The following is a 25,881-nucleotide window of genomic DNA, read 5'->3' as shown; positions in this document are numbered from 1 at the left end:
GAATGTGAACTGTAGCAGGATGTGTCTAAAGCAGAGCCTTGTGAGTACAATATATAAAAGACAGCTCCTGTGGAAATGTTGAATGTAGCAGCTGTCATTACACAGGCTACCAATACAGTAATTACACCTCGGATATGTAACCTGGCTTGCCTGTCACAGCTGAATTCTTGTTTACAACAAATACACTGGGGTTTACAGAGCTGTGCCTTTTTAAAAAATAATGGGAAAACATAGTTCCTAAGGAAAAAAGAAGACAAGGTATTTCAATGGGAAAAGAATATCTGTAAAGAATGGTGAAAATGGCTTCATGAAATCTTTTAATTTCTCCTACAAGTTTATGGCAGGGGAAGGAGTAGGTATGTGTGCTTAGGAAGCTGCAGAAGAAGGTGGGGCCTTCTTTTGTTAACCTTTTTTCTCTTTATTTTTTCTTTTCTCGTTTGCTGTCTTTCTTCTCCATTTTCAACTCCATTACTATTCAATATTACTAAGGTAGTCCCTTAGGAATCTCAGTCCAGGCACATAATTTCATTTGGATAGTTGGGATGCAGTCAAGTACAAAGGAAGAAATTCTGAAGATTGAATAAGACAAGGGTATAGAAGAAACTGGAAATCAGGGTTTGGGAGGCAAGATAGTACTAAAATGAATAGAGCAATATTAAAGCTACAGCAGTGTTTCAATTCCCCTTAATTCTTTTATTCAATTTATCTTCAAATCTATAATGCTTTTTCTTCTACTTCTAGTTTCTTTTCATTTCTTTTGGGGATTTTTCATTATTTTGCATTTATGTTCAGCTCTGAAGTCCTTGACATGTCCATTTCTCCAACTTTCTGTCACCACCTGTGTGGGTGAAAAATAGGATTGCAAAGATTTTCTTCAGTACTTCAGAGAAAAATGGGCCAGGAATCAATATTGCTATACTGGCATAGTAAGGGTATTTACATCTGAAAGCATTCTACCTTGCTCTTCTCATGAATAATGAAAGAAATCATGGCATTCTTGTCGGACTGGGCTAGTCCAAAAAACTCTTTGGAGAACATGAAGGGACTACTACATTTTCATTTCCATCCTTTGTTCACTTATTGTGTTCTGGAAAAAAACTTAGAGCACTAAAAGGTAAGAATTTTGTTCCCATTTTGGAAAGTTTATATTCTGAAGAATCTATGGATACAGACCATTGACACCGCTACTATAGAAGTTCCAAAGAGGTTTGATACAGAAATCTTCCAGTTCTAGAGACACTGCATTTTAGTAAAATGATAAGAAGTTCGCCTATTATCATCTCTTCAAAGGCTAGGTCTTCAGCCTAAGATAAACAAGACCTTATTTTTATCAGTGATAAGTGGTTTGATGTATTCTATATATCTTAAACAGCACTTGATAAGAATTGGTTTTTTGGAGGAATGCTCATCTTCATGTGATTGAGTACAGGACAAGCTTAAGCCTAATGGCTTGTGCTAGGAACCTAAAATCAAAGGATTAAAAATCTATTTCTGGGTAAGACAAAGGATATTTACACTACTTTTTTTTGTGATGAAGCAGTTGCACAAGAAGCATTCTCCAAAAAAGGCAGCATCCACAAAATGACTGCACAGGTTGTTACAGATGAGGTACTAACATGTTCTTGATGATGAAAGAAGAAACACTGGCATTCAAGAAGGACTGCTTGTTCTGCCCTCAAAAGAATCGATAACCATCCTCATCACTGTATCAACAAACAGGGCAAAAATGTAGAGGTTGAGTGAAGAAAGTGGATTAAATGGGGTGTCTTACTCTGCGTTGCCAAAGCCTTCTTTGGCTGCTATCTAATTTTCCATCAAACATCAATATAATCTGTTGCATTATGCTTTACACTTTCCCCAGAAATCTCCCTGAACCCAGAACATGAGCATCTCTGAAACCTCAACTTTAAACTCATGTCAGGTCAAATTCCCAGCAAAGAATGACTAAGCAGGACAAAGGCTGGTGGCCAAAAGTACTTATGATTGGCTTACTTTTCACAGTGCACAAGATATTTTCGTGGGGCCTTTCTGTCCATTTTTGTGTAAACAAGCAACATTTCATATAGCTTTGTGTTTAGCATTTCATATAGATTTTGTGTTAGCTTTGTGTTTAGCAGGGCATATAACATTTTGTTACAGTTTTATGTTGCTTGAAGGCGGGAACTTTTTTACATGCAGTTTAAATGCAATGAGGGGCAAGGCCTTTTAAGGAACCCATCTGCTCAGAGATTAGACTTGAAAGAGCAGAGAAAGGTGTCATTAAGGCAACTAGTCACCACATGGATATGAGCCACGAACAGAACATGACCATAAAAAACCCAAGGCATCTTCAGCAGAGATAAAGTTTCCTATCATTATGCACAGTGCTGGTAAAACCTCATTTGTGTTCTAGTCATCTATATTACAGAGAAACGTGCTACTAAGACGTTCAGATGAATGGAGAATCAACTGTAAAATAGGATGAGAAAAATTAGGGTGCTTCAGTCCACAAAATTAAGAGTACCAGTATGAGTTCTCCATTTGAAAATGAGGCAAAAATCAGAAGGTGTATAAGAGTAAATTAGACTCACAAGCTGTATTGGTACAAGAACAAATCAATATAAACTGCTCAAGAACCCAGTCTAGATAAAAATTACATTTCCAAATGGCAATGAAATAAAGGTCTGAATCATTCTTTCATTAGAGAGTTTGAGGGAGGAAGAAATTATAATAGTTTTTTGAGTGTGTTTTTTGAACTTGGTGGAAATTATTGTCTCGAGGATTATCTATAGTATTGGGGTACTAAATACAAGGATTTATGTACTCATAAACTTCTGAGATTTTTAAGGATACCACTGCAAACAAATGTGGAAAACCTCCAATTTAAAGTAGCACCATTTAACATTTGCACAAAGGAAGCTATGATTTGTCAACATGATCAAAAGCACTTTTAATGCTGTATCCAATTTCTTGTCCTGGTTAAAATCAGGTACTTTAAGAACTGCTTCCTTCAGCAGCAAACATCTATTTATATATCCAGTTTGAGTGTGAAAGCACCAGATAAACATAGATGCAAGCAATGCATCTTATGAGACTGGTCTTACCAAAGTCAAAACAGGCAGGCCAACAATAAATTAGCTATGGAACAACCTGATTCCTTAATGGAAAGAATAGATGAATCCCACAGCGAGCTTAGGTTTAATGGCACTGTAGCACCCTCCTGTACAAATGCAATAAATAGTACAGAACTCAGTAAAATATTTATCTGAATGAATTATGAAGGTTCTGACAGTATCAAAACATGAACTTTTATACCCTACAAGTGTGTGAACAGTATTTGGATGATCCCTGTAACATCTGGATTTTTCCAGGTGTCTGAATTAAAGTAGTTGCAGCAGAATCTGTTACTTTATTAATACTTACTTGAACATCAGCACACTGACTGCATGAGATAAAAAAAAAACAAACCAAAAAACAAACAACACTTATCACCTTAAAGGGATGAAGATATTCAAAGCACATTAAAAGAAAGTAAACATTAATGTTGCTTCCCAATGCCGAGTTGGAAAGAGATGGCAAAGGACTTTAAAGCAAACTACTTTGCAAACACAGGATTCAGTTGCTACACACAGAAGCTCTAAAATCTGAGATATCATCTGGATTAACATGCAATATTATCAGGCTGATGGATAGTTTTGAAACCTCCATCCTAATTCCTATACTGATGTCAGAGTGCTGCTTTTTAATTTAACCACAATTTTGAATGGAGATCCCTTTACCTTATGTAAAATTAAGTCATATCACTAACTATAACATGATTTTGTTTTATTGTAGTAGCCTTGCCTCTAATATGTATAAAATCTCGATTAGCATATTTGTATGCTGTTTAGGGCAATGGCAAACATCATGCACTCCCCAGCTGGAGCCCTCCCTGGGCTCATGGGTGGCCAGGGCATTGCTGCTCCTTCAGTGCTGCTCTACTGGGCTGGCTGGAGCTCCAGTGGGAACTGGATCTGAAGGGACTGTGACATGAATGAGTCCACGATGGAGCAGAGATCCATCTGCAGTCCGTGGAGAGTCCCCCACCACAGCAGGTGGATGCCTGAAGGAGACTGTGACACTCGAAGGATGAGATGGGAGTGCATAATAAAGTTTTATTGAACCATCTGGGACCTGGGCATGATGTAAATGGTATGGAGTAAGGGATGGAATGTGCTGGTTTGGGCTGGGGAAGAGTTAATTTTCTTCACAGTGTCTGGTATGGGGCTATGTTTTGGATTCATACTGAACACAGGGTTTGATAATATAAAGATATTTTTGTTATTGCTGAGCAAGGCTTACACAGACCCAAGGCTTTTCCTGCTTCTTGTACTGCTATGCTGTCACGGGGATGAGGGCTACCTGGGAGGGTGGGAGGAGACACAGCCAGGACAGGTGACCCAAAATGACCAAAGGGATATTCCAGACCATATGGCATCATGTTCAGTATATAAAGTGGGGGAAGAAGGATCAAAGGGATGGATGTTTGGAGTGATGGAGTTTGTCTTCCCAAATCACTGTTACCTTGATGGTCTTGCCGTCCTAGAGGTGGCCAAACACTTGCCCAACCATGGGAAGCAGTGAGTTCATTCCTTGTTTTGCTTTGTTTGTGGACGTGGCTTTTGCTTTCCCTATTAAACTGGTTTTATCTCAATCCACAAGTTTTCCAGCTTTTACCCTTCTGATTCTCTTGCTGATCTCACTGATGGGGGAGTGAGCAAGCAGCTGGAAGGGGCTTGGATGCTGGCTGGGGTGAAACCACGGCAGGGCTACTGCATGAACAACCTCTTGTTTAATTTGTTCAAAAGCTTGCTGTTGTGAGGACCCCACTAAATATTTTTCTCCCATTCCACATTAGATAGAGTAGGTTTACAATCTGACTCTGGAATATGCATCCTCCAAAACCCCTCAGTGCCCAGGAAAGCTTGTGATTCCTGTTTGCTGGTTGGTGGGGACATAGCTGCTATTTCATTGACCATGTCCGTTGGAATCTGGCCACATCAATTTTGCCATTTTACTCCTAAAAACTGAATCTCCTGGGGAGCTCCTTTGACCTTACTTTGCTTTATGGCAATACCAGCCTCCAGGATACTCTGGATTATCTTCTCCCTTTTCTCAAAAACTTCTTTTGTAGTGTTGTCCCTTGTGATGGTGTCATCAATTCATTGCAAATGTTCTGGAGTCTTCCTTTTTCCCTGCAGTCTGACTCACTGCAGCCATGCCAGCCCAGTTGCTTCCTGCACCTCAGAACCAGCATTACCCCACAGCTCCCCCACCACATTTGCTCTAGCAGAAGGAACCCCTCCCTCCTCCCAGGAAGAGGAGACTCCCTTTCCCTGCTCTCAGCAATGACATCAGACATTGTAGAATAACCCCCAAGTCCTGGCCATGCTCCCTCCTGGCTACTGCAAAAATTAGCTCTGCCCTGGCCAGAACCAGGACACTGCCAAACCATTGTCCATGGAATTCTGAAATAATTGGTGTTGAAATTCTGTCATCAGCCACCGTGTGGCAGCTGTGGTTCAATTGCTGAATATCTTCAGTTTCTCTCCATGGAGAAGAATCTCTTGCCATGCAACAACTTCCAGGAAGCAGGACAGACTGTTACCCATCAAGACACCACAGCATTTCAGCTGGGGAAGTCTGGCAAGAGAATTTGGCCTACTATGGAGAGGTGTGATATCATAGAATCATTTAGATTGGAAAAGAGCTGTACAATCAGCAAGTCCAATCCTAAAGACATTTAGTCTATAATCTCCAAATGATATCCAGAAAGTCAAGAGATTTTGGCAAAACATCAAAGCAACTGGAAGAAAAACCCCTAGATTCTTCTAGATTGAATTTCTTCTGACCTCTTTTTCTCTCCAGACTGATGTTCAGTTCTTTTGAACCTTCTTTTCTGCTAAGTATTTCATTATTTCTTCTCTCTATCTCTATTTTGGAGTAAAACAAACGTCAAACTTATTACCAGGACATAATGCCATTTTTTGACTGAAACTAATGAATGTTCAATGACATTTATTGTGGAATCCATAGAGCATATGAACAATTGAAGAGATGTGACCAGTATCTCATTAGGGTACAAACTTTTCCTGTAAAATACATAATCTAGAGCAAAATTCCCCCGTAATCACCCAAATACAGTGTAAATCTAGACTAGATTTAATTTAAAATAATTATGTTACTGTAGATCACAAATCATCTTCCATTCTTACCTGGCCATTTTGGTGCATGTATTCTGTAGTGTAAGAGCAGTTCACAAACTCTTTTTGTATTTTGCTTAACAGTACTGTGAACGATTATTACCCCTATCTTATAAACAGGGAATGTGGATACTGGTGTCTCATGAGACTTCCAAGATCACTTAGAAAATCTGAAACAGAATGCCCAAATCTCAGTGTAATGTTCTAGTTCAGTGCAATGATTTCTGGTTTGTCTTATTGCTCAAGATGAAGAAGGGGGGAAAATGAGAGGGGGAAGAAGAGTTTGGAAGACCCAACAAGCTTTTGATTAGCACAGTCTTTCCCACATTCTGTGGAGTTCAGTTGGAGGTTAAGACCATTTTGTCATTCTGGCCTTATTCATAGGGTAGTCTCCATACATGAAGCTGGTTCCTTACATTTTCCATTGGACAAGACAAGAATATTCCCAGACCTTATCCATGTGTTTCATGGTCCTGCATAAAGGTCATTCATCATTTGTCTTTTATTATTAGAATCTCTTTCTACAAAAGAAGGAAATCTGGCAAAAAGAATTGTTTTCTAACCATCATGAGAAAATATGGTGAAACTTTTAACTTAAGCCTGAACAGCTGCAGTTCCAGGGACAGGAGATGCATCATCTGAATTTAGATTTCCGTTCTCCCCACAAGCAATATGGAGCTCCATAAGCATTGCAATACAGATAAACACTGATTAAACTGAACACAGTTATTCAAATTATTCAAATTTTAAAAATAAATCAATCATTAAATCCAAGTTTTTCACTGATTACAGTGTGCTAGGAACACATCCTCCAAATTTTAGGAACCTAATCCAAAACTCACCAAAATCAAATGGATCAGATTGTTTTTCATTTAAGACTGTAGCATTAAACATATGACTTCAATAAATAAGCATAAAAGTGTATTTAAATAAATTACAGTTAGACTTACATTTTATGAAGACACTCTGGGAGGGGTACTCTCCACTTGCTTATGTATTGTTTCATTTGAACTGCTAAGAAGAAATGGAATTCCTGGAACAGATGGAACAAATCTATTTATTTGCAGGTGATTACACATTATTTTCACTTGCTATCTCTGTTGCTACAAAGTCTAATTAGCACTGGTATATGGTTGCACACTAGAGAAAATATCCTACCTTCTTAGAGCACCAAAGACTTACTAGAGAAGTAAAAGATATTGCAAGGTGTCCAAGACTCTATATAAATAACAACAAGTTTCCAAATCAGTGAAATATGAGTGTAAATCCAGAGCAGTATTGATAGTCACCAAGGAAAAGAAATCTGTCTGAAGAGGAGGAGGATTGAAGATGAGCTGAAAATACTAAAAGATTTTCACTGTGTGACCCATCTGTATGACAGGAGCTACTTTATGTGTCCATTAGTTTGAGGGATATAAATGTGCAATAGCATCCTTAAATATAGACAAAGAGAGAGAATGGGAGGGAAGAGTAAAATGTGTTTGTCTATATTTGAAATAGAACTAGATCATAGATTGTATTTTCAATTTAAGAACAAGTAATTCTTTCCTTGTTTATTACAATCATCAAGTAACCATATATAACTACATATAGACAAAGAGAGGGTTGTATGGGGGCAGCAATTATTAATGGACATTACTGAATGATAAATAAAGAGCTTGCTCAGAACTGGTATTCATTGCACACAGATGTCTGGACCATGGGCAGATGTCTTAAATCGTCTACACAAAGCGCTTTTGTGCTATCACAGTAATCTAAATTGCTTTGCATTTGGTTCCAGGCATTTCCACACACTGCTCTCCACCACACATAAATTCCTATTTTCAAATCTTTCAAGGGCCAAATTACTTCCTGGTGCAACTCTTTGGCTCAATTTGCCTCAGTTTTATTGATGCACACAGGCGTTGACACTGGTGTTCTCAGTTACAGATCTCGTACCTAACCCCTTAGGTTACAGTGCTGGTTCTGGGGAGGGCACCCGCTGCTCCCTGTTGAAGGGGATGAAAGCACGAGCAGGAAGGAGGAGGGGTGATGCCATGGCTTCATGGGTGCTTTGTCTGAACTGTATAGTCGTGACCAACACTCCTGAGGAGAGACTTGCTTCAAAGGTCCTGCTGTTCCCTGTTCAGAGAAGAAAGAACTGCCATAGCCTGCCTGCTAAAGCTATAACTCAGGACCTTTGTCCTTTTAAATTCTGTCAATCATCATACCTACTACCCTGGGCTACAGGGGAGCTGTAAGAAAACCACTCATAACTCTGAGACAGGCACTTTCCTGACTCTCCGAGGTCTTAGAACTACTGCACTCCCACAGCAGGACTGTGCTTCACTGCAAATCAAGTCAGTAATGATTTAGGAAATAATTTGTATCCCCAGAGGAGGCATATCTTGCAGCAGAGACAGCCCAGCATAAGTTGCTGAGTTTTAGTTAATGGCCTCATTCTATCTAATGTGTCTGCTCTTGCAGATATCACTTACAGATGAACTGAGTGTTTTCTGTTTCCCTATTTTTTTTTTTTTTACATGGAAAATATTTGAATTAGGCTAGCACATAAACATACTGTCTAGGAACAGATTCGTGGGAGGAGGAATTAACAGAGAGAGACAGATGGAGTAGTAGTTTTAATCTATTATTTTGAATTGCAGCCCTATGAAGAAAATGAGCCATGCATTTCCTGGTGGACATTTTACAAGGGTCCCATTATAGGGTGAGATTGGAAAACCTCTCTCACTTTTGCTATTCCTATTAGCACAAAATTATCTTTGATGTTAATTTAATAAGCATTTTTGCATACAGTCAGAATAGCTCTCAAGGTATATTTAACAGTCATTTTGTGTGGACTGCCTTTTTTTCCTTCTTGCTCACCTGCTTGCTCTGGGAGAGCTATCAGCTGAAAGGTTGGTAAAATTAAGACACCCTGTACATAGTTGTTAGCACTGAGGGTGAGCATAACACCACATCCTTTCTCCCTCTTCTTGTCCCCATACAGATTGAAAGGCCAAAAGGAATTCCTTTTCTGTTATACTGGACATTTTGACCATACAGTTTGAGTAAAGCCTTTTAGATTTCACTTAATCTTTAGCAATTAAAACTGTGACAGACAAGATTTCTTGCTTTCTTCCACAACTCAGAAACATAAAACTGTTCAGAAATTAATCTACACTTGATGGGTAAAAAAAGAGAAATAAGGTAACAAAGAGTGACTGAGAGTGACTGTGTGGGCAAACTAACTAGGAGATGTTTTCAGTAATGCTGTGAAAAGGCTGTGCTGTAGCAGACCTACTGCAATTCTTCTTCCATTCCACTAAATGGTTGTTAATTATTGTGATACTGTTTAAACTGCAAGGAGTGAATAAGGCACCTCTAGAATGCCATTTTGCCCTATAACCTCAACCTACCTGTGAGTACTGGCAGATTGAAGAATTAAGGGAAACACGGCTGGAATCTGTTTAGGATGGAAAAGCATAAGCAACTTTGACACTGCCCTGAGCCAAGGTTACCATTACTTATGATGTGCTTGTCAACAGTGCAGATGTCCAGTGGAGTTCATGCAAACTAGATGAAATCTCAGTTCCTTGGTAGTACCTAAAATCAAGTTCGGGAAAAATTGAATAACCCTTTTGTAATATTGTAAAAGCAAACTGCGCACTGAAATAAATCCATAACTCAATTGGTCCCAGCTCTAACAATAAAAAACAGGGTCATACTATCCAACATTTAATATTTATATATTATAGATCCAATATTTATATGCCTGATCATGGGCTTATTTATTATTAGAACCCATTATTTATATAATATCCTTGGTGGATAGTGCTTCTCAGGAAAACTCTTTCTAAAGTTAAAAATCTGTCACGTAGGGAATTTCAGAAGGAAACGACTGCTAAACAAACCAGTTACGGTTAACACTTGTTTCTGGAGTAAACATTTTGGAGCACGGCAAACTTTGGGTTTCACATTCATCTAATTCTTTGATACTCTTGAAGATGTGGGAGGGGTTCGGCGACAGCAGCACAAGTTCTCGCCAATTTAAATCGATGCTGTGCAATCTTTGCTGGGTTCGAGAAGGAGCCCGGAGCCGCCGCCCGGGCTGCGCTCCCGGAAGGCGCCGGGAGCCGAGGGAGCGGCTGGGCAATCCTCCGGCTCCCTCTCCAGGACATCGGGCTTAATTACAAATAAATCCTCCAGCTCTGCGGCTCCTGCAGCCTTCTCACGGGCAGAGGGAGGAGCAAACCCCGAATGTCACAGGAATTAGCCTAGGACAGAAGTATCCCCGGTATAAGGTTCATTTCGATATGAAGCTCAGTGAGAGAGGGATGCAGGCAACTCTGAGCACTCCTTAGGAGACTCTGCCAAGCACTTACAGACAATGTGAACAGACACTACAATAACCCCTCTGCTCACTGTGTGACCTGGCCACGCTCTGAGCATCAGCAGCTCAGCTCAGCAGCCCCAGGAGCATCCCACACATCACTCACCCGGTCACATCGGGTCACCAGAGTGCACTGCTGCTCACATGGTGGGAAACTGTCACTGACCCACACTCAGGGTCCAAGGTGTAACTTCTCTGCCTTCAGCCTGCAGCAAAGTCATGCTGAAGTCATTTTCTCAGACTGTTTGTGGTCAGATTCACTTCTCCACTGGGTTAATTTTCTCAAAATTTGAGGATAATTTCTGCTCTAGTTGTTCTACACATCCCCCAGCAAGATAGTTCTTCATTTACTTTGTGACACCCATCAGTCTCTAGCTATGTTCCCTTTTACTGTTGGTTTTGACCTCCTATTTTAAAGGTCAACAGTTCTTATTTTTTTAACCCAATTGCCTTAAAACTACATTTTATACATTTGCTTCTGGCAGGCTTCCTGCCAGGGAAGGCAATGCAAAATTCTCCACAGAGGAGGCAGGGTGAATCGGCTTTGGGTAGCAAGATTTTCATAACGGGGGACTACATAGGTGGCTTCTGTGAGAAATTGCCAGAAGTTTCCCTCATGTCTAACATCCAATACCAGCCAGCTCCAGGACAGACACACTTCTAGCCAAGGCTGAGCCCATCAGGGATGATGACAGCATCTCTAACAGAGATAAGAAGGTGGAAAAAAAGCCCTATGCTACTGCAGCCAGGAGAGAGAATATGTGAGAGCAACAGCCCTGCAGACCCAGGGTCAGTGCAGGAGGGGCAGGAGCTGCTCCAGGTGCTGGAGCAGAGATTCCCCTGCAGCCCTGGTGCAGCCCATGCAGAGGCAGCTGTGCCCCTGCAGCCCAGGGAGGACCGTGGGGGAGCAGAGATCCACCTGCAGCCCAGGGAGGAGCCCACGGTGGAGCTGGTGGGTGCCTGGAGGCTGCGACCCTGTGGGAAGCCTGCCCTGGAACAGGCTCCTGGCAGGAGCTGTGGCTGTGGAGGGAGGAGCCCACACTGGAGCAGGTTTGCTGACAGCACTTGTGTCACTGTCCTCCTGAAGGACTCCATCCTATGGGAAAGACTCACATTGGAAAAGTTCACGTAGAAGAGATTTCTGTCGGAGAGACCCCAGACTGGAGCAGGGAAAGATTGTGAGGAGTCCTCCCCTGATCAGGAAGGAGTGGCCACAGTCACCATTCTCTGTTGTCCTGTGCTGCTAGTGGGGACAAGGAAGAAAAATTGGAAATGGAGTGCAGGAAGAAAGAATGGGTAGAGGGAAATTCCTTTTAAGATCTAGTTTTTATTTTTCATAATGCTACATTGATTTTATTGGCAGTTAATTAGACTAATTTCCCCAAGCTGAGTTTTTTTCCAGTCATGGTCACTGGTAACTGATCTCTCCCTGTCCTTATCTCAGCCCACGAACCTTTCCTTATATTTTCTCTCCCCTATCTAACTGAGGAAGGCACTTGGCATCCAGCCAGGGTCAATTCACCACACAAGAGCACAACTGCTGTAAAACAATGGATTACCTCATGCTTTATCAGAACAGCACCAATTTCACAGAATCATCAAATACTCTGAATTGGAAGAGCACCACAAGGATCATCAAGTCCAACTCTTAAGTGAATAGCCCATAGAGGGATCAAGCCCACAACTTTGTTGTTTTTTATTAGCAATCTTCTCTAACCAAATGAGTCTTGAGAACCTGATAGTTAAGAGCTGACAGACATAAAAATAGAGAGACCTAGGAACCAAGCAGGAGCAGATTTAATCAGTAAAGCAAATAATCAGGTGATGTGAATTAGGAGGTTCATAATTAGGAGGATAAACAGCTGAAGAAGGGTGTCATCAATAAAATGTGGCGGCCTTTTTATTTAACCTAAGACTAAAAAGCTACAAAGGCTTTGATTTCTATGCAAGACTGAGAAAAAAGATTTTTTGTGTTTGTGTGTGGGGCTATAAAAGAAAAAGCACCATACAGAGGCTGAGTAAATGAACAATGAAGCTGAGCCTGGTGCAGAGGTGAGAGCTCTATGGCTACTAAACATAAATGATCTTACTTAAGGCATTAAATGTATTAACTTTTCTGGTTTACCTTCCTTAATTTTCTAGCAATGACTAAGAAAAACCCCTTTTTCCAATTGCCTGGTCTAGAATTGTTGCTCTAAACTTAAGGCTAATCTAATGTTGTTAAGAACTTTCTTAGCAAGAAATTTGTTATTAACTTGTTACAGCTGAAACTGCTGCTAATTTCTGTCTTCTCTTACAGGTTGTTTCTCATAGGGATATTTTTCTCTGGGGTATGGACTCAAGAGACACCAGGTAATGCTGCTATAAACTGATTTCACATCAGTTTCCAGGCTTTTCCATAGGTGATATCTAGGCTTATGTGTGTGTTTCAGAAGAGTCTGAAGCTCTTTTGGCAGCCTTACTTGTGTGTTTTTCTGAGAAATTTTAAACATACAGGGATTTGTAGGAAACCACACTCTTTAGTTTTAGTTTAGTGTCACTATATTAAGCAAATGTTTCTACCTTTCCTCACTCTGGTCAATTAATAAGGACTTTATTCTTATTTTCTTGAGTGTAGCTGTTGTTAGTTACCATACAGTAAGTATGGTCTTTTATCATAATTTAACCCAGCTAAGTACCAGGCAGCTGTTTTTTTCATTCCTCATCCCCTCCCACCCCAGCAGAATGGAGAGGAGGCTCAGGAAAAGCCTCGTGGATTGAGAACAATATTTTAATAATTAGAACCAAGTAAAACATGACAATATTAATTATAATAATAATTTTATTTTTTAAAGTTATAAAACCTAAGAAAAATTTGTTATGCACAATACAGTTGCTCATTACACCTGATGCCCAGTCTGTCCCTGGGCAGTGGTTTGTGCCTCCAGACAATTCTCCCCAGTTTATATATATGTCATGACAGTCTATTGTATAGAATATACATTTGGCCAGTTCGGGTCAGTTGTCCTGACAGTGCTACCTCCTGGCTTATTGTGCACCTCCTCCCTGACACAGTATGAGCCACTTAAAATGTCTTTGGCTTGGTGCTAAGCACTGCTCAGCATCAACCAAAACTTCAGTGTGTTATCAGCATAATTCTTGCACTGAATCCAAAATACAGCTCTGTACCAGCTACTAAGAAGAAAATAAAATCTATCCCAGCCAAAACCACGACAAAATATTATGAAGGTAGCAGTGATTCGCCTCAGAGGAAACAGTTTTCTTAGCCAAAAGTCTTTCCTTACAAAACAGAGCTGGTCCTGGGGCAGCAGATGCAGAGAGCTGTTTCTAGGACTGTCTGCCCTACTCACTGTAGGCCCTCTATAAAACTCTTTGGCAATCCCCAAAGATCAAAGTATACAGGTTCGGGAGAAGGTTTTATCCACCTTGGAGCAATTATCTAGCTTCTGCACTGAAACTAGTTGGTAGCTTGGAGTATGAGTGAAATAGGGTCATGTTCACCAGCATCTGTCTGCTGCTCCTTAGTGTGACCATCTGATGTGGGAATTGCATCACTAGTAAACTTCAGCCTACAGTGCTGAACCCTCTAGGAAAAAGAATCCTCTCAGCTCTTAAAATGCACCATTATTGTAAAAGGTCTAGTTGGTGTTAGCTCATGATGCTACAGAAACTCCTGTTTGAAGCAACAAATCCCCATTTATTAGACGTGCCTGTCAAATGAGGAGCCTTCTCTGGTCTCTAGTCCTACACTTAGGACAGTGTGTACCTGCTTCCTGCCTGTAAGAGGTTTGGAGCCAGGGCCTGGTTTATGCTGTGGTGATGGGACTGGAGCTTCTCAAGCCATTGCCTTTGCTCCTGGGTGGTCCTTTCCCAGTGTAAGCCAGCTGGCTTCTGGTACTGGTACTTAGGCAAGTGGCCAGGGTAGGCTGATGGACAGCTTATGTGGCTGCTCTCCACTCAAACTGGCTTTTGGCCCTTCTTGTGAATAGAAAGGTACAGGTGGAAGTTTCTGGTTATTTTGTGGCTTGTTTGTAAGGTTTTATTGGTTGGGATTCCTTTGGTTTAGAGGTTGGGCTTTCTTCTCTTTTCAGGAGCACGTGGTACTTTCACATTCTGTTTTAGTTCATCTAAGGTGTTCAGATTGAGGCAGCCAATGTAGTACCTTTTTGACCCTGTTCCAAAATCCTATTACCATGACTGGCTGTTGCAGGTAGCATTGCCAAATCATCAAACACCATTACTAATAGGATACTAATTTTGGAGCTGGCTTTTCTCCTGGAATTACTGATGGCATAAACACAGCCTCTCACCCCTCCTGACCAGAGATGTATGACTGTCACAACACTGATTTTATGAAGAAATCTGGGAAGTAGCAGATTTGTTTGTATGTTATTTTGATTCTTACCAGCTTTTCAATACATCTAATACAGGACCCATGAGTTTAGAGTGCTTGGGGAACCTTCTGAGGATTACACTGAGTGCAGAATACTTTGAAGACAAATATTTATCTCTTTTTGTTGTTGGTAAGTTGATATAGAAGGACTTGGCAAGACAATTACACATAGTGAAATGTTTAAAATTCTATGAGATCCTTCTTTACTAGAATTTCCTGGATTATTCTAGTATTATAGAGCTCAGGTTGGATCTCATTGTAAGTAAACCCAACTGCTACCTTGATTTCTGTGTAACCTATACTGTCAACTTGTTTTTTGATAACTTAGCTATTATTAGACTTAATTTTGCTATCTTTGGGCTCAAATTGAAATGCACATGGTAGTTTCTAGGCATGTTAAAGCTGGTGGATTTTCTTTGTGATAAGAATGTTTTCTAGTAACAGCACATATTGTTCTGAAAATTCATGAGCTGAAGCTGGCACAACATAATTGATTTTTTTCACTAGTGGCTTTTCACCTTCTTGGCTTCAGTTTGGTGGAGGTGTATACTTAATGAAGTTCAAGAAAAATTAGCAGGGCCCTCTAGCTATGGACTTAGTAAATCAGCAAGTGGTATATTTCTGTGAAAAGCATCACTGAATGCCCTGGAAGGGCACAGTAACAATACTGTTGGGCTATAAACACCTGCTGTAAGATTATATGCATAAAATGTAAATTTGACCTTGAAAAAGCTCTCCATGCCATCCATTTTTCTAGAAGGTTAAACTTGTGTCAAAACCCACTTAAAATGTGTTCTCTGTTCAGACATCTTCACTCATACGCAAAAACACTCTGTAGCTGTGATACATATATCTCAAACCATAAAGCCACTCTTTTTGGAAGGAAAAAATCCAAAACAACTAAACCACTAAACACTAAAAACCTCAAAACCATAAAAATTGTTTGTACACTAAAAACATCCAAGCTAATCTTTAGTGTGTTCATCATCCTTGTGGATTGTCTCCTGAAGAGAGACTGCTGGGCAGGCACCAGAGAAACATGAGCCTGAGCCAGCACAGATCAGTGTCCTGATGTTGCTGTTGTCCTCTGTCACCATGTTAGTGGTTTGGGGCTTTTTTCTGTCTTCAGTTCTTCAGCTGTAAGTGTTTCCTGTCCCAGTGTGCCTGTAATTTTACCATTCTTTCTTTCTTTACACTTTGTCACAGCTCTTTCCCTACTCTGCAGTTCTCTGAGCCCAGGGGATGCAGTCAGGCTGTATCAGAGCAGGTTCAGCTGAGTCCTTATGCCAGAGCAGATTTCTCAAGGAGCTGGTAGAGGAGGAATTGTACTTGTTTATACATTTCTTTGCTATTTATTTGCCTGTAGATCGGTCTGGCACAGCCTGGGAGCTTGATGAGGCCATGGCAGCACAGTGTGGCTATACAGTAACTTACACCACCTGGAGGGGCATTGAGCTCCATGCTTCTGCACTGAGCTGCCATTCTCACTTAGAGGTAAGTCTATTACAGATATTTTGACTGCAGTGCTCTTGTACACTAACTTTGTGAGAAATTAATGGACATTAACTGAGGTGTCATAGTGTCTCGAGTATCTGTTATCAGAGAATAATTTAATTTTCTTCAAATGCATCCAGAGGTCTGAGAATATTCCATGGTACTGCCGTTTGGAGGGCCTACAGATGAGCACATGAAGTATATCACATGTGCCGTAAAAGGGCAACTATTTTCTTGTGGATTACAATAGGGAATTGCATCTGGCAGCCGTATTGCACTCTGCCCTAACAATATTTAGTGTCTTGAGACACATAACAGTAAAAATTTTGGTTGCTGGGTCACTGCTACTATGTTATAAAACAAAAAATCAGCCATCTCTTGGGTTGGTTTGCTTGTTTTCTTATTGTCTGATTCTGGGCCTATACAAAAGGAACAAACCTGCTGCCTAAAGTATTTATGTTGCTGTATAGCTATACACTTACGTGCATGTATCTTGTATAGTTAATGAAGTTGAAAGTGATAATGCTTCAGTATAGAGTTGCTATTCTGTGGATGTGTTTTGTAGTTTATTTTAGAGTCACAAGGATAGGTGGTGCCCAGCTAGGGAAAATCAGTCTAATAGGCAAATGTTCCCTTTACCCATGCAGAAAGATGTGTTCACAATAACTATACAAATCAGAGCATCTCATACTCCTGATATGAGCAATGCTACAACTCATCTGAAAAGTGCAAGTTGCCATTATGGTCTGTGGAGTCCCAGAGAGTTAATATGTGAAAGTAACTACATGGAGGTAAGTACTTATGGAAAGTGCTAAAAGTAAAGAGGTAAGTAGTACAAGATGCTGTCTTAGATTGTGTTTCCAATGCATATCCCTAGAATTTAATCAGGTTCAGATTTCCTCACCATGAGCAACTTGTTAGTGAGTGTGCAGTATGCATCTTAAGTGATAGATTGATATTATGATTGTATAACCTATATTAGCAGTAATATCTAATAAAGCTGTGAAATTATGTTCAAAAGGTTAAGATCATAGATTGAACTCACTGAATGTTACCCCAAAAAATCTTATTTGAGACAACAGAGAATGTATACCTCCTGAAGGAAGTTTCCCTACTAAATTTGCTGGGGAGAGGTGCAAAAAGGAAAATGGACTCTTCGTGGAAGAGGATGTGGGAGTGAACAAACTCTGGTCTTTAGGGGAAATGGAAAGTAGAAGATAGGTGGAAAATAAAAAGAAACTGAAATCAAGCAGACTGTAGGTAAATCACCAGACATGGTGGCATGTCTGTCTAGGAAATGCTGTTTTCCCTTGAAAAAGGCTTGTAAGGTGTTGAAGACAAGGAAATAAGTGCTATCAGCAAACCCCTTAAAGATCTTTTTCCTCCCTCAGGTTTCTGTCAAGAGGGAGGTTCCACAGACTATAAAAGATTTTGTTCAAGATGAACCTGAGGACTGGACTCTTGTATTTCCAGAAGTAAAACTACAGGTTTTATTTCTAGCAAAAGCTAGTGCTACCAGTGGCATGACCATCCTTCTTTTCTTTAACCACATAGTACTTTCAAAAATTACTTAAGGAGCAAAAACAGAACTTCTGTATCAAGTGGGTTTAGTATATTTTTAGAGATTAGAAGTACAGACAGCTGTAGGCTTTGTCTCCAAGGAAGAAATCAAGTCTTCCCTGGGCAAAAAATTTATTGGTTTTTTGTTTGTTTGTTTGTTTTTTGGTTTTTTGTTGTTTTTTTTTTTCTGCACAAACAAAAAAAATCTCTTTAAGACCTATGGCCCAGAAAAAACTGTGAAGAGGTTTTTTTCTTCTTGGACTCTGTATGTGCAGAGTCTGCAGCAGTGTAGTTAGTGCCATTAGTTATTCTCTGTTGCCCTTAATATGGGAAGCTTTCTGTACGCATGAGGTTGGGAAAGCTGGAGGCATATCCTATTAGTAACACTCAAAGTAAGGCAACAAAAATGCTGGGAAATTCAACACAGTAAATCATTCAATGCAGTAAACCTGTTGCTTTGAACATCATATTTAAACTACTGATGAATTTCTCTGGGTAGGCAAAGGCAGAAGAAGCCTCAATATGGCAAATAGTATTTCATCAGCCAGAAGAAAAAAGGGCTCTGCTTGTGAGCAATGCTTGGCGTGCAGGCTATGGACTCAACACCACAGACTCCAGAGTTCTGCTGCGAGTGCCATACACTGCTGCCCAAGTTCAGCTGGTTGAGGTTGGTGTGCTCCTTCTGGCCCAACAAGCTGCCAGACTGTGCAGGTCTAACCAAATGCCTTCCTTACAGGATCAGGGAGTTACCTTTTCTGTGCTGAGATCAAGTATGTTTTACAAATACCAGTGGGTTATCCTGATGGTGGACACTGCTGTGGCATGTCCTGTAGGTAAGGAGTGTGGTACCATGTTCCAGTGCCAAAATGTACTGGGACAGACTGACAACACATGAACTGACAGCTTTTATGTCTTCTCTCTAAGATGGTGTGGACTACACGAACAAAACAATCACCTGGACTGTTCCAAAGTATATTCTACCTCTTTATGCTGGAGTGACTATCTTTAAGGATGTGCTTGTGGAAGCTGGTGTGGATCTACACAAACTTTCTGCCAAGGAAATGGCTTCCAGGAAATTTGTGTTGTTGAATGAGCTAAAAGCAATTACAATGAAGATTCCAATAGGTGCAGAAGGTGGTTATTACAAGGTCAGTGACTTATATTAGGTGGCACTCAAGCAATATCCTGGGATGTTTGTTTGTTTTCTGATGAGGAATAATTCTTCATCTTGTGCCTCTCAAATGAAAGATGGCAGTGTGGGAGTGAGGGAGAACAAAGGGTTTGTTAAAAACTCCAGAAGCCCTGACCAAAGATAGCATTTGTAATCACCACTTCATGAAGAACTTTTTTTCTTGAAAGCACAGGTAGACAGAATCCTACACAGAACTATTGATTCATGATTTCCTCAGGTTAAGACAGAGCTTTCACCTATCAGTCGTGATGCCATACTCATTGGTGATGGTTCTAACTGGATTGTAGAGTATGCATTGGTTCTGTTGTATTTTATACAGACCACTTAAGAAAATGGGAATAACCTGTTAATCCAGCAGACCATGTGCTTTTGGGATGGGTTGAGACTCCACATCTAAATCTAGCTGCTTGGGTGAACTGAGTCTTGGGCAAATGTAGGACCTGAATTTCTGGTGAAGTTGCAGGAGCAACCCTATTCACTGTGAAATAGTCCCCTGCTGCTTTGGAACTTGGGAGTGGGAGATCATTTTGCTTCTGAGGAAGTCTTCTGAGTATTTTGAGATAATCTAAACAGTGTTACAAGAGTTCAGGATTCCTGAGCAAAAAAGGGCATTTGGTTAGGCCTGTAGATTTAGCTGACCTTGAGATATTCCAACATAACTTTAATGCAAAATCAAGCCATACTAAAGGGTGATGATTTGAAATTCTAGACTTCTGTAAGCAATGGACAACTTGGGATAAAATACACTATCAATCTGTTCTTGGAACACCAGTGGGAAGACAGCAAATGGAGACTAACTAAACATACTATCATTAAGGAAATAGAAACACCATTTGAACAAACAGAAGTTGCTATAACCAACAGTAAGTAGTTGAACATTGAATTTACCAAAGGTTTTGGTACTGTTAAGAGCTTAATGCTACTTGCTCCTTTTCAGATTTAAATCTGAGTGCAAGGCTAATGAATGTTACAGTGGGAACATTCCTCCCAGATGTTGAGCTTGTGAACCTAACCATTGAAGGAGTTGCTGTGACTGTACTTAAAGCTGTTCAACATGGCTACCTAATACACACGACCAGATATGCTAATGGAAGCAAAGCATATGTAATGCAAGTCCCACTTGATGCACCAAGTGTTAAAAAAGAGGTTTGTACTAAGGCACTGCAGCATCCAATGGTATAGAGATGATGATATCACTTGGTGATTTTTCATGTCTAAATATGATTTTCCTAGTACATGAGAGAGGACATGAGAGCATACACCCTGAATGTCACACTCACATTCGTCACCTATCCATCAAGTGAGACCTTTGTTGTCCCAGTAATTGCACTGTCAGCTGTGAAAGATGCAGGTAACCTTTGTGAAACTTGGGTGAAACTGCACCGACCTGGCTGTGAACTGGGCTGATTTCAGCCAGGGATCCTGCCAGTCCCAGGGAACTGCATTAAACTAATGGCAGCTGGCTGACTCCTGGCTGTTTTGCAGTACTGCCCAGTGCAACAGGGTTTTGTGATGGGAGGAACCTTCATCTCATTATCACTCGTGGGAATGTGGGCCAAAACTGGCTACCTTTCATCTCAGACTGGCACCTGACCCAAGAGGCTGCACAGAAGTACAAATACATTCTGAGGGACAATGGCACTCACCTGGCAATCTCTGTCCCTTTCCTTTCTCCCCATGTGAGCTATGAGGTAAGGCTGCCAACATGTAGCAATTGAAAGGCGTGTTCTAGCTGTGAGATGTCAAAAGAACACAGCATATTCTTGAAAGCAAAATAAAACTTCTCTTTGAGACAGTCTTCAAAGGTATAATGGAAGATTATTTTCTGCCCTTGTAAGAAAACTTCAATTTCCCTTTGATGTTGGCAGAAATGGGCAAGGAAAAAAAAGAAACATTCTGCATTTACTTTACGGCTGAGCATCTTTAAGGACAGCTACACATGCAATGGAGTTTGTACTGCATTCTTTTGCAAAACAGCTGAAAAAGCTCACTGTGTGAGCTTTTGGATTAAAAACATTCTGTTTAAATACATCCTATGTATTTGACTTTGCTCAAGCACCATTATCTTTGGCTTGTGATAACTTGCCCTCTTAGTTTTTGAATGCTTTAGTTGAACACAGTGTCTTTATTCTCTTGTTTAACCTGTGATTCTCATCTCTAGGGCTTTCATAACTCTGCAATAAAGGCGTCATTCCACTTAACCTTGAAGGATGGCATCACCTTGGCACAGAGGAGAGATTTCTCAGTTTCCTGCATATTTTCACCTTCAGAGCTAATACGTAATAGCATGTTGGGGATTAACTGTCAATGCTATTTGAGTTGCAAAACTAAGCTGTGGAGTCTGAAATGTTTCTAGAATTTAAAGTTGTGTGACATTCTGTTTGCTTGTTAGATTTCCTACTAGTTAATATGCCACAAGGCAAGTGAAATTAAATATTGGAGTGACTATCCTGCCTAGTACAGGAACGGGGGGAGGAAATGGAAAAGTCTACTTCCCCACACACCTCCAAAATCAAGAGGCTTTTTTAAAGAGATTTTGTGGTTTTCAGAGTTAAATTATGTGGGGTTTTTTTAGTGGAATGTGGGGAGAACCAGCATATAAATTAGTCATTCTAAAGCTACTTGTCAGTATTAAATGTATTGAGTATCTTGGCTAGAAAAATCCTTTCGAAGAGAGTGAGAGCTCCTTGTGAGCTGCCAAAAGAACTTGCCAGCAAATCCATTCAGAACATCTTTGTTATTAGGCTACAAAAAGAGTTTGAATCCTGATTTGTGTGAAAATGTATGTTTCTCTTTCAGAGTGCCTGCCCAATGGCACTGTGATTATTACTGCAATCAAACTGGTAGGTGGTGAGGACCTGGACACTGCTCTGCTTGTCTTGAGGGACAGACAGTGCAAACCCAGTCTGGTGACAGAGAAGACTGCAACCTTCAAGTTCAATGTGAACACTTGTGGAACAAGTAAAAAGGTAAGAACTTAAGTTACATGAAGTTTACTCTGCATTGGGGTAGGGTTGCTGCTAGACCTGGCAGAGCTTCAGAGCAGAAGCTGCATGGAAATCACAGCTGAAACCAGCACAGACCAGAAGTTCTTATTGGGTAAAAATGTTTTTTCAAGGTCAGAGGTGCTTTCTGGAACTAGCCTTCAGTTTGACACTTCTACATTGTTAAGTGGTGGGCTCGAATGTGGCTTCATGCTGGTCAGATATATTTGTATACCCTGCGGAAGCTGGCTGGGTATTGCTAATGACTACATGGCCAAAGACTAGAGTGAGTACTGTTCCTGCCACCAAATACTGTACAAATAGAAAACAGACAAAATAACAAATAATCAGAACATGCCTAAATTCAGATCATCATAAACGCAGCTTGTTTCTGCCTTGTTGCATCTCATTCTGCTCACTGATTGAGTAAACAGACATAGCTGTTGTTTTTCTCAGGACCCATGTGCTCCCTTTCTAGGGTGTTCTATCATATTGAAGCTAAAACTTTCTTATTGACTATGGCATAGCTGTCAGCTGTGGTCAGCTTTAGTTCTGTGGGCATCAGGCTGCTGGCTGGTAACTTCTGGCTATTTCTAAGCATACTCTGCTCAGTGGGATCTGGCAATCAAGTGGAGGGATGCAGATATTGTACAAAACACAAATCAGACTCTAATGTGACTGTCCTGTTTGTAATGTGTACATCTTTCAGTCCAACAGCACAACTATGACATATGAAAATGAAGTACTCTATTTCAGACCTGACAATGATACACCCATATACCAGTAAGTGTCATTCCCAAAAAAAAAAGGTTGTACATGTTATTTTGGCTGTAAAAAATCTAATGTTAATCCTCTTCTCTCAGACTGAAATTTTTCTGCTCATATGCAGTCAAGCAGACTGCTGATGTCCAATACGAATCTAAGAAGAACCCACTACCCAGTATTAAGCCAGGGTTTGGCTGTCTCACTCTTTCAATGAAGCTTTTCAAAGGTAATACCTATGATTAGACTCTATAAAATCACTGAATGGCTGAGGCCGGAAGGGACTTGAGATTTATCTTACTAATCCACTCTGCTCAAGTAGGTCAGTGCAGAAAATATGGCCCAGCACCATGTTTAGAGGACTTTTAATATATCAAAGGATGAAGTGGAAAATTTTTAAGGCCTCTAACAGGAATTTTCTATTCCAAAATGCAACAAAAATGGTCAAATATCTGTAGTGGAACAGACTTATCACTGCCACACGTATGGTTTTCCTGCTTCGTCTGGGCATGATGTAAGTTTTGTGTAGTGAATGTGATGCCAGCTTTTCTCTCCTATCAACTCCCGAAGTGTTGCTAAGCAGATTCAGCAACTCACTGCAATAGTTGTAGCCAGTGTCAAAGATGCAATACTGCTTTAAAATGGTACCTATGCCAGCAGAAAGGGCTGATTGAAGCCTGAACCAAACACTCACAATGAATGGAGTGACCATTATGATTTTTTTTTAATTGATTTTCCCTTCTCATTACCTTTGAGACAATTTTGAATAAAAATCTTACTCTAATGGCTTTTTGCAGAAGGAGTGTTTAATTTCTGGATCATCAGAGCCAGGGAATATGGTTGAGATTTTTGCTCTCATTGCTGATTTTGTTTTATGACCATTCTATTCCCATTTCTTGAAATTTGTATGCTGTTCCACGTTTTAGTATTACTGTGCCAGAGTAAATGGTAGTGGAAAAAAGAGTGAAGCAGAAAGTTTGTGAATACTTAATCCACAAAAAGGAAGCTCCTAATATCAATACTCTCTTGCAGAGAAATCCTATTCAGAGCCCTACCAGGAATCAGAATATCCTGTGGTAAAATACCTGAGGGAAGCTCTATATTTTGAAGTTGAACTTCTCCAGCCTAAAGATGCAAGATTGGACCTAAACCTGGATGACTGTTGGGCTACCAGCTCCCAAAGCCAGGACAGCCTCCCCCAGTGGCACATCCTTAACCATGGGTGAGGAAGACTTCCCTCCTTTGTTTGGTAACTGCTCAGTACAAGGTGCTGTACCTCAGGTGAGAGGAAAGGGGAAGAGGCAGAGGTGGAAGTGGCAGAGGTCACCTTGGAGGTAATTGCTGCTAATCTGTGGGGCATTTGTTGGTGTCAGCACAGTGTCTGTGCCTTCTGGGGGCAGCATGTCATGTGAGTGGCCAGAAGTGCTTCTAGCTAACAGTTTTGGCTGGAAAGAAAGAGCAAGAAGTAACCCTGACTGTGGCCAAAGGCAGGGATCATGAACTGGAGAGATGTTATTCATTCCCCTATGGCCCAAGGAAAATGGAGAGGGAAGCTCTGTTGTATTTCACCTCTTTGCTGTGTTTGAACATCTGATAGAAGGTTAACATTAAATACATTTTCTCTCACTTTCCCAAACAGGTGTGAAAACAACAAAGATTCCTACAGAACTGTCTTCCACAAAGTTAATTACAGCCTCAGAGTAAAATTTCCTCAGCACCTCAAGAGATTTGAAGTGAGGATGTTCACCTTTGTCCAGGGCACATCTCTGTTACAAGAGCAGGTGAGATGTCTGTGTTTTGTCATGAGCTATTGGCAGTCCTGGCAGGTGAGCCTGGGGTGGTGCATGCAGCCAATGCTGTGTAAGGGCTCAGCTGGCCCAGTGCTGCCTGGGGCTATTGGACACCTCCTTGAAGGTATAACGCTCTGAAAGGGGTGTATAAAGACCAGCCATTTGTGTTCAGTTCACAGAACAAAATTATAGACTCATTCAGGTTGGAACAGACCCTCAAGATTCTCAAGTCCAATCTTTAATGACCATCATGCCCACTAAATAATATTGTGAAGTGCCACATCTACTAATTTTTTGAACATTTCTGGGGATAGTGACTCCACCACTTTCCCTGGGAGGCTGTTCCAATGCTTTGTCAATTTTTCAGTGAAAAGCTTTTACCTAATACCCAACCTGAACAGCTCCTAGTGCAATTTGAGGCCATTTTCCCCTTGTCCTGTCACTAGTTGCCTGGGAGAACAGGCCACCTCCTACCTTGACACAACCTTCATATCCTTTGGGATTGGTATAGATTGGATTCCAAATAAGACTTCCCTATAACTATAAACATAATCTACATTTTCTTGTCTTGTAGCTGTATTTCCACTGCACTGTGGTGATCTGCAACACTAAGCAACAGCCTTTAGACATTTTTTGTCCAAGGAGATGCAATCCTGGGAAACACAGACTTGGTAAGAAAACAGGCATGTCCCAAGTCTCTCCCGTGTTTTAGCAATTTGGCATGCGCTCTCACGAGTCCTGTCAGGTCACAGACTTCTAGTCCTAGATTATGCTGTACAGGGAATGAAAAGTTGAAATGTCTTACAGCCCACAGTGCACATCCACATGGGCAAGTGTCATCTGGACCAGTGCTTGTTAGGAAGAAAAACTAAGAGGTTGGTGTCAATTTTAAATTACACTACTGGAGCACCAAGTTTACTGCTGCTGTAATGTAACAGGCTTTTGTGTGCCTCTCTTCTCCCTGCAGGTGAATGCACCAACTTCTGACAGATTAAACAAGAGCTACTTCGTTTTATGAAGTCACAGTTAGGTGGCCTAAGCAAGCACAGCCTGCTGCCCAGATTCATAAGTAGAATTGTTTCTTTGGTATCTACTGGGAAAATAGATTGTCAG

General features: G+C 40.7%; 1 protein-coding gene across 1 annotated transcript; it reads left to right on the top strand.

The window, feature by feature from the left end:
- Positions 1 to 12,622: 12,622 nt before the first annotated feature.
- On the top strand, positions 12,623 to 25,640 carry LOC106865064 (uncharacterized). Its single transcript, XM_088162844.1, has 21 exons — positions 12,623 to 12,645; positions 12,893 to 12,945; positions 15,024 to 15,116; positions 16,353 to 16,480; positions 17,128 to 17,271; positions 17,872 to 17,955; positions 18,540 to 18,707; positions 18,777 to 18,873; positions 18,965 to 19,188; positions 19,942 to 20,095; positions 20,170 to 20,378; positions 20,466 to 20,583; positions 20,718 to 20,923; positions 21,394 to 21,511; positions 22,032 to 22,201; positions 22,926 to 22,999; positions 23,080 to 23,207; positions 24,011 to 24,200; positions 24,618 to 24,759; positions 25,343 to 25,439; positions 25,576 to 25,640. The coding sequence occupies exons 1-21, from the start codon at positions 12,623 to 12,625 to the stop codon at positions 25,638 to 25,640; spliced, it is 2,685 nt and encodes an 894-aa protein (XP_088018970.1).
- The last annotated feature ends 241 nt before the right edge of the window (positions 25,641 to 25,881 follow it).

Source organism: Sturnus vulgaris, chromosome 3, assembly GCF_052056855.1.
Source record: "Sturnus vulgaris isolate bStuVul1 chromosome 3, bStuVul1.hap1, whole genome shotgun sequence".
Lineage (NCBI taxonomy): Eukaryota > Metazoa > Chordata > Aves > Passeriformes > Sturnidae > Sturnus > Sturnus vulgaris.
This window is presented reverse-complemented; position numbering and strand designations above follow the sequence as displayed.

What these genes read in the sequence shown, in the direction of transcription:
- LOC106865064 (XM_088162844.1), top strand. Translation starts at nt 12,623, where the DNA reads ATGAAGCTGAGCCTGGTGCAGAG. An exon ending in GCTGCCATTCTCACTTAGAG is followed by an intron (nt 16,481 to 17,127) that starts GTAAGTCTATTA and finishes TTACCCATGCAG; the next exon opens with AAAGATGTGTTCACAATAAC. An exon ending in GTGAAAGTAACTACATGGAG is followed by an intron (nt 17,272 to 17,871) that starts GTAAGTACTTAT and finishes TTCCTCCCTCAG; the next exon opens with GTTTCTGTCAAGAGGGAGGT.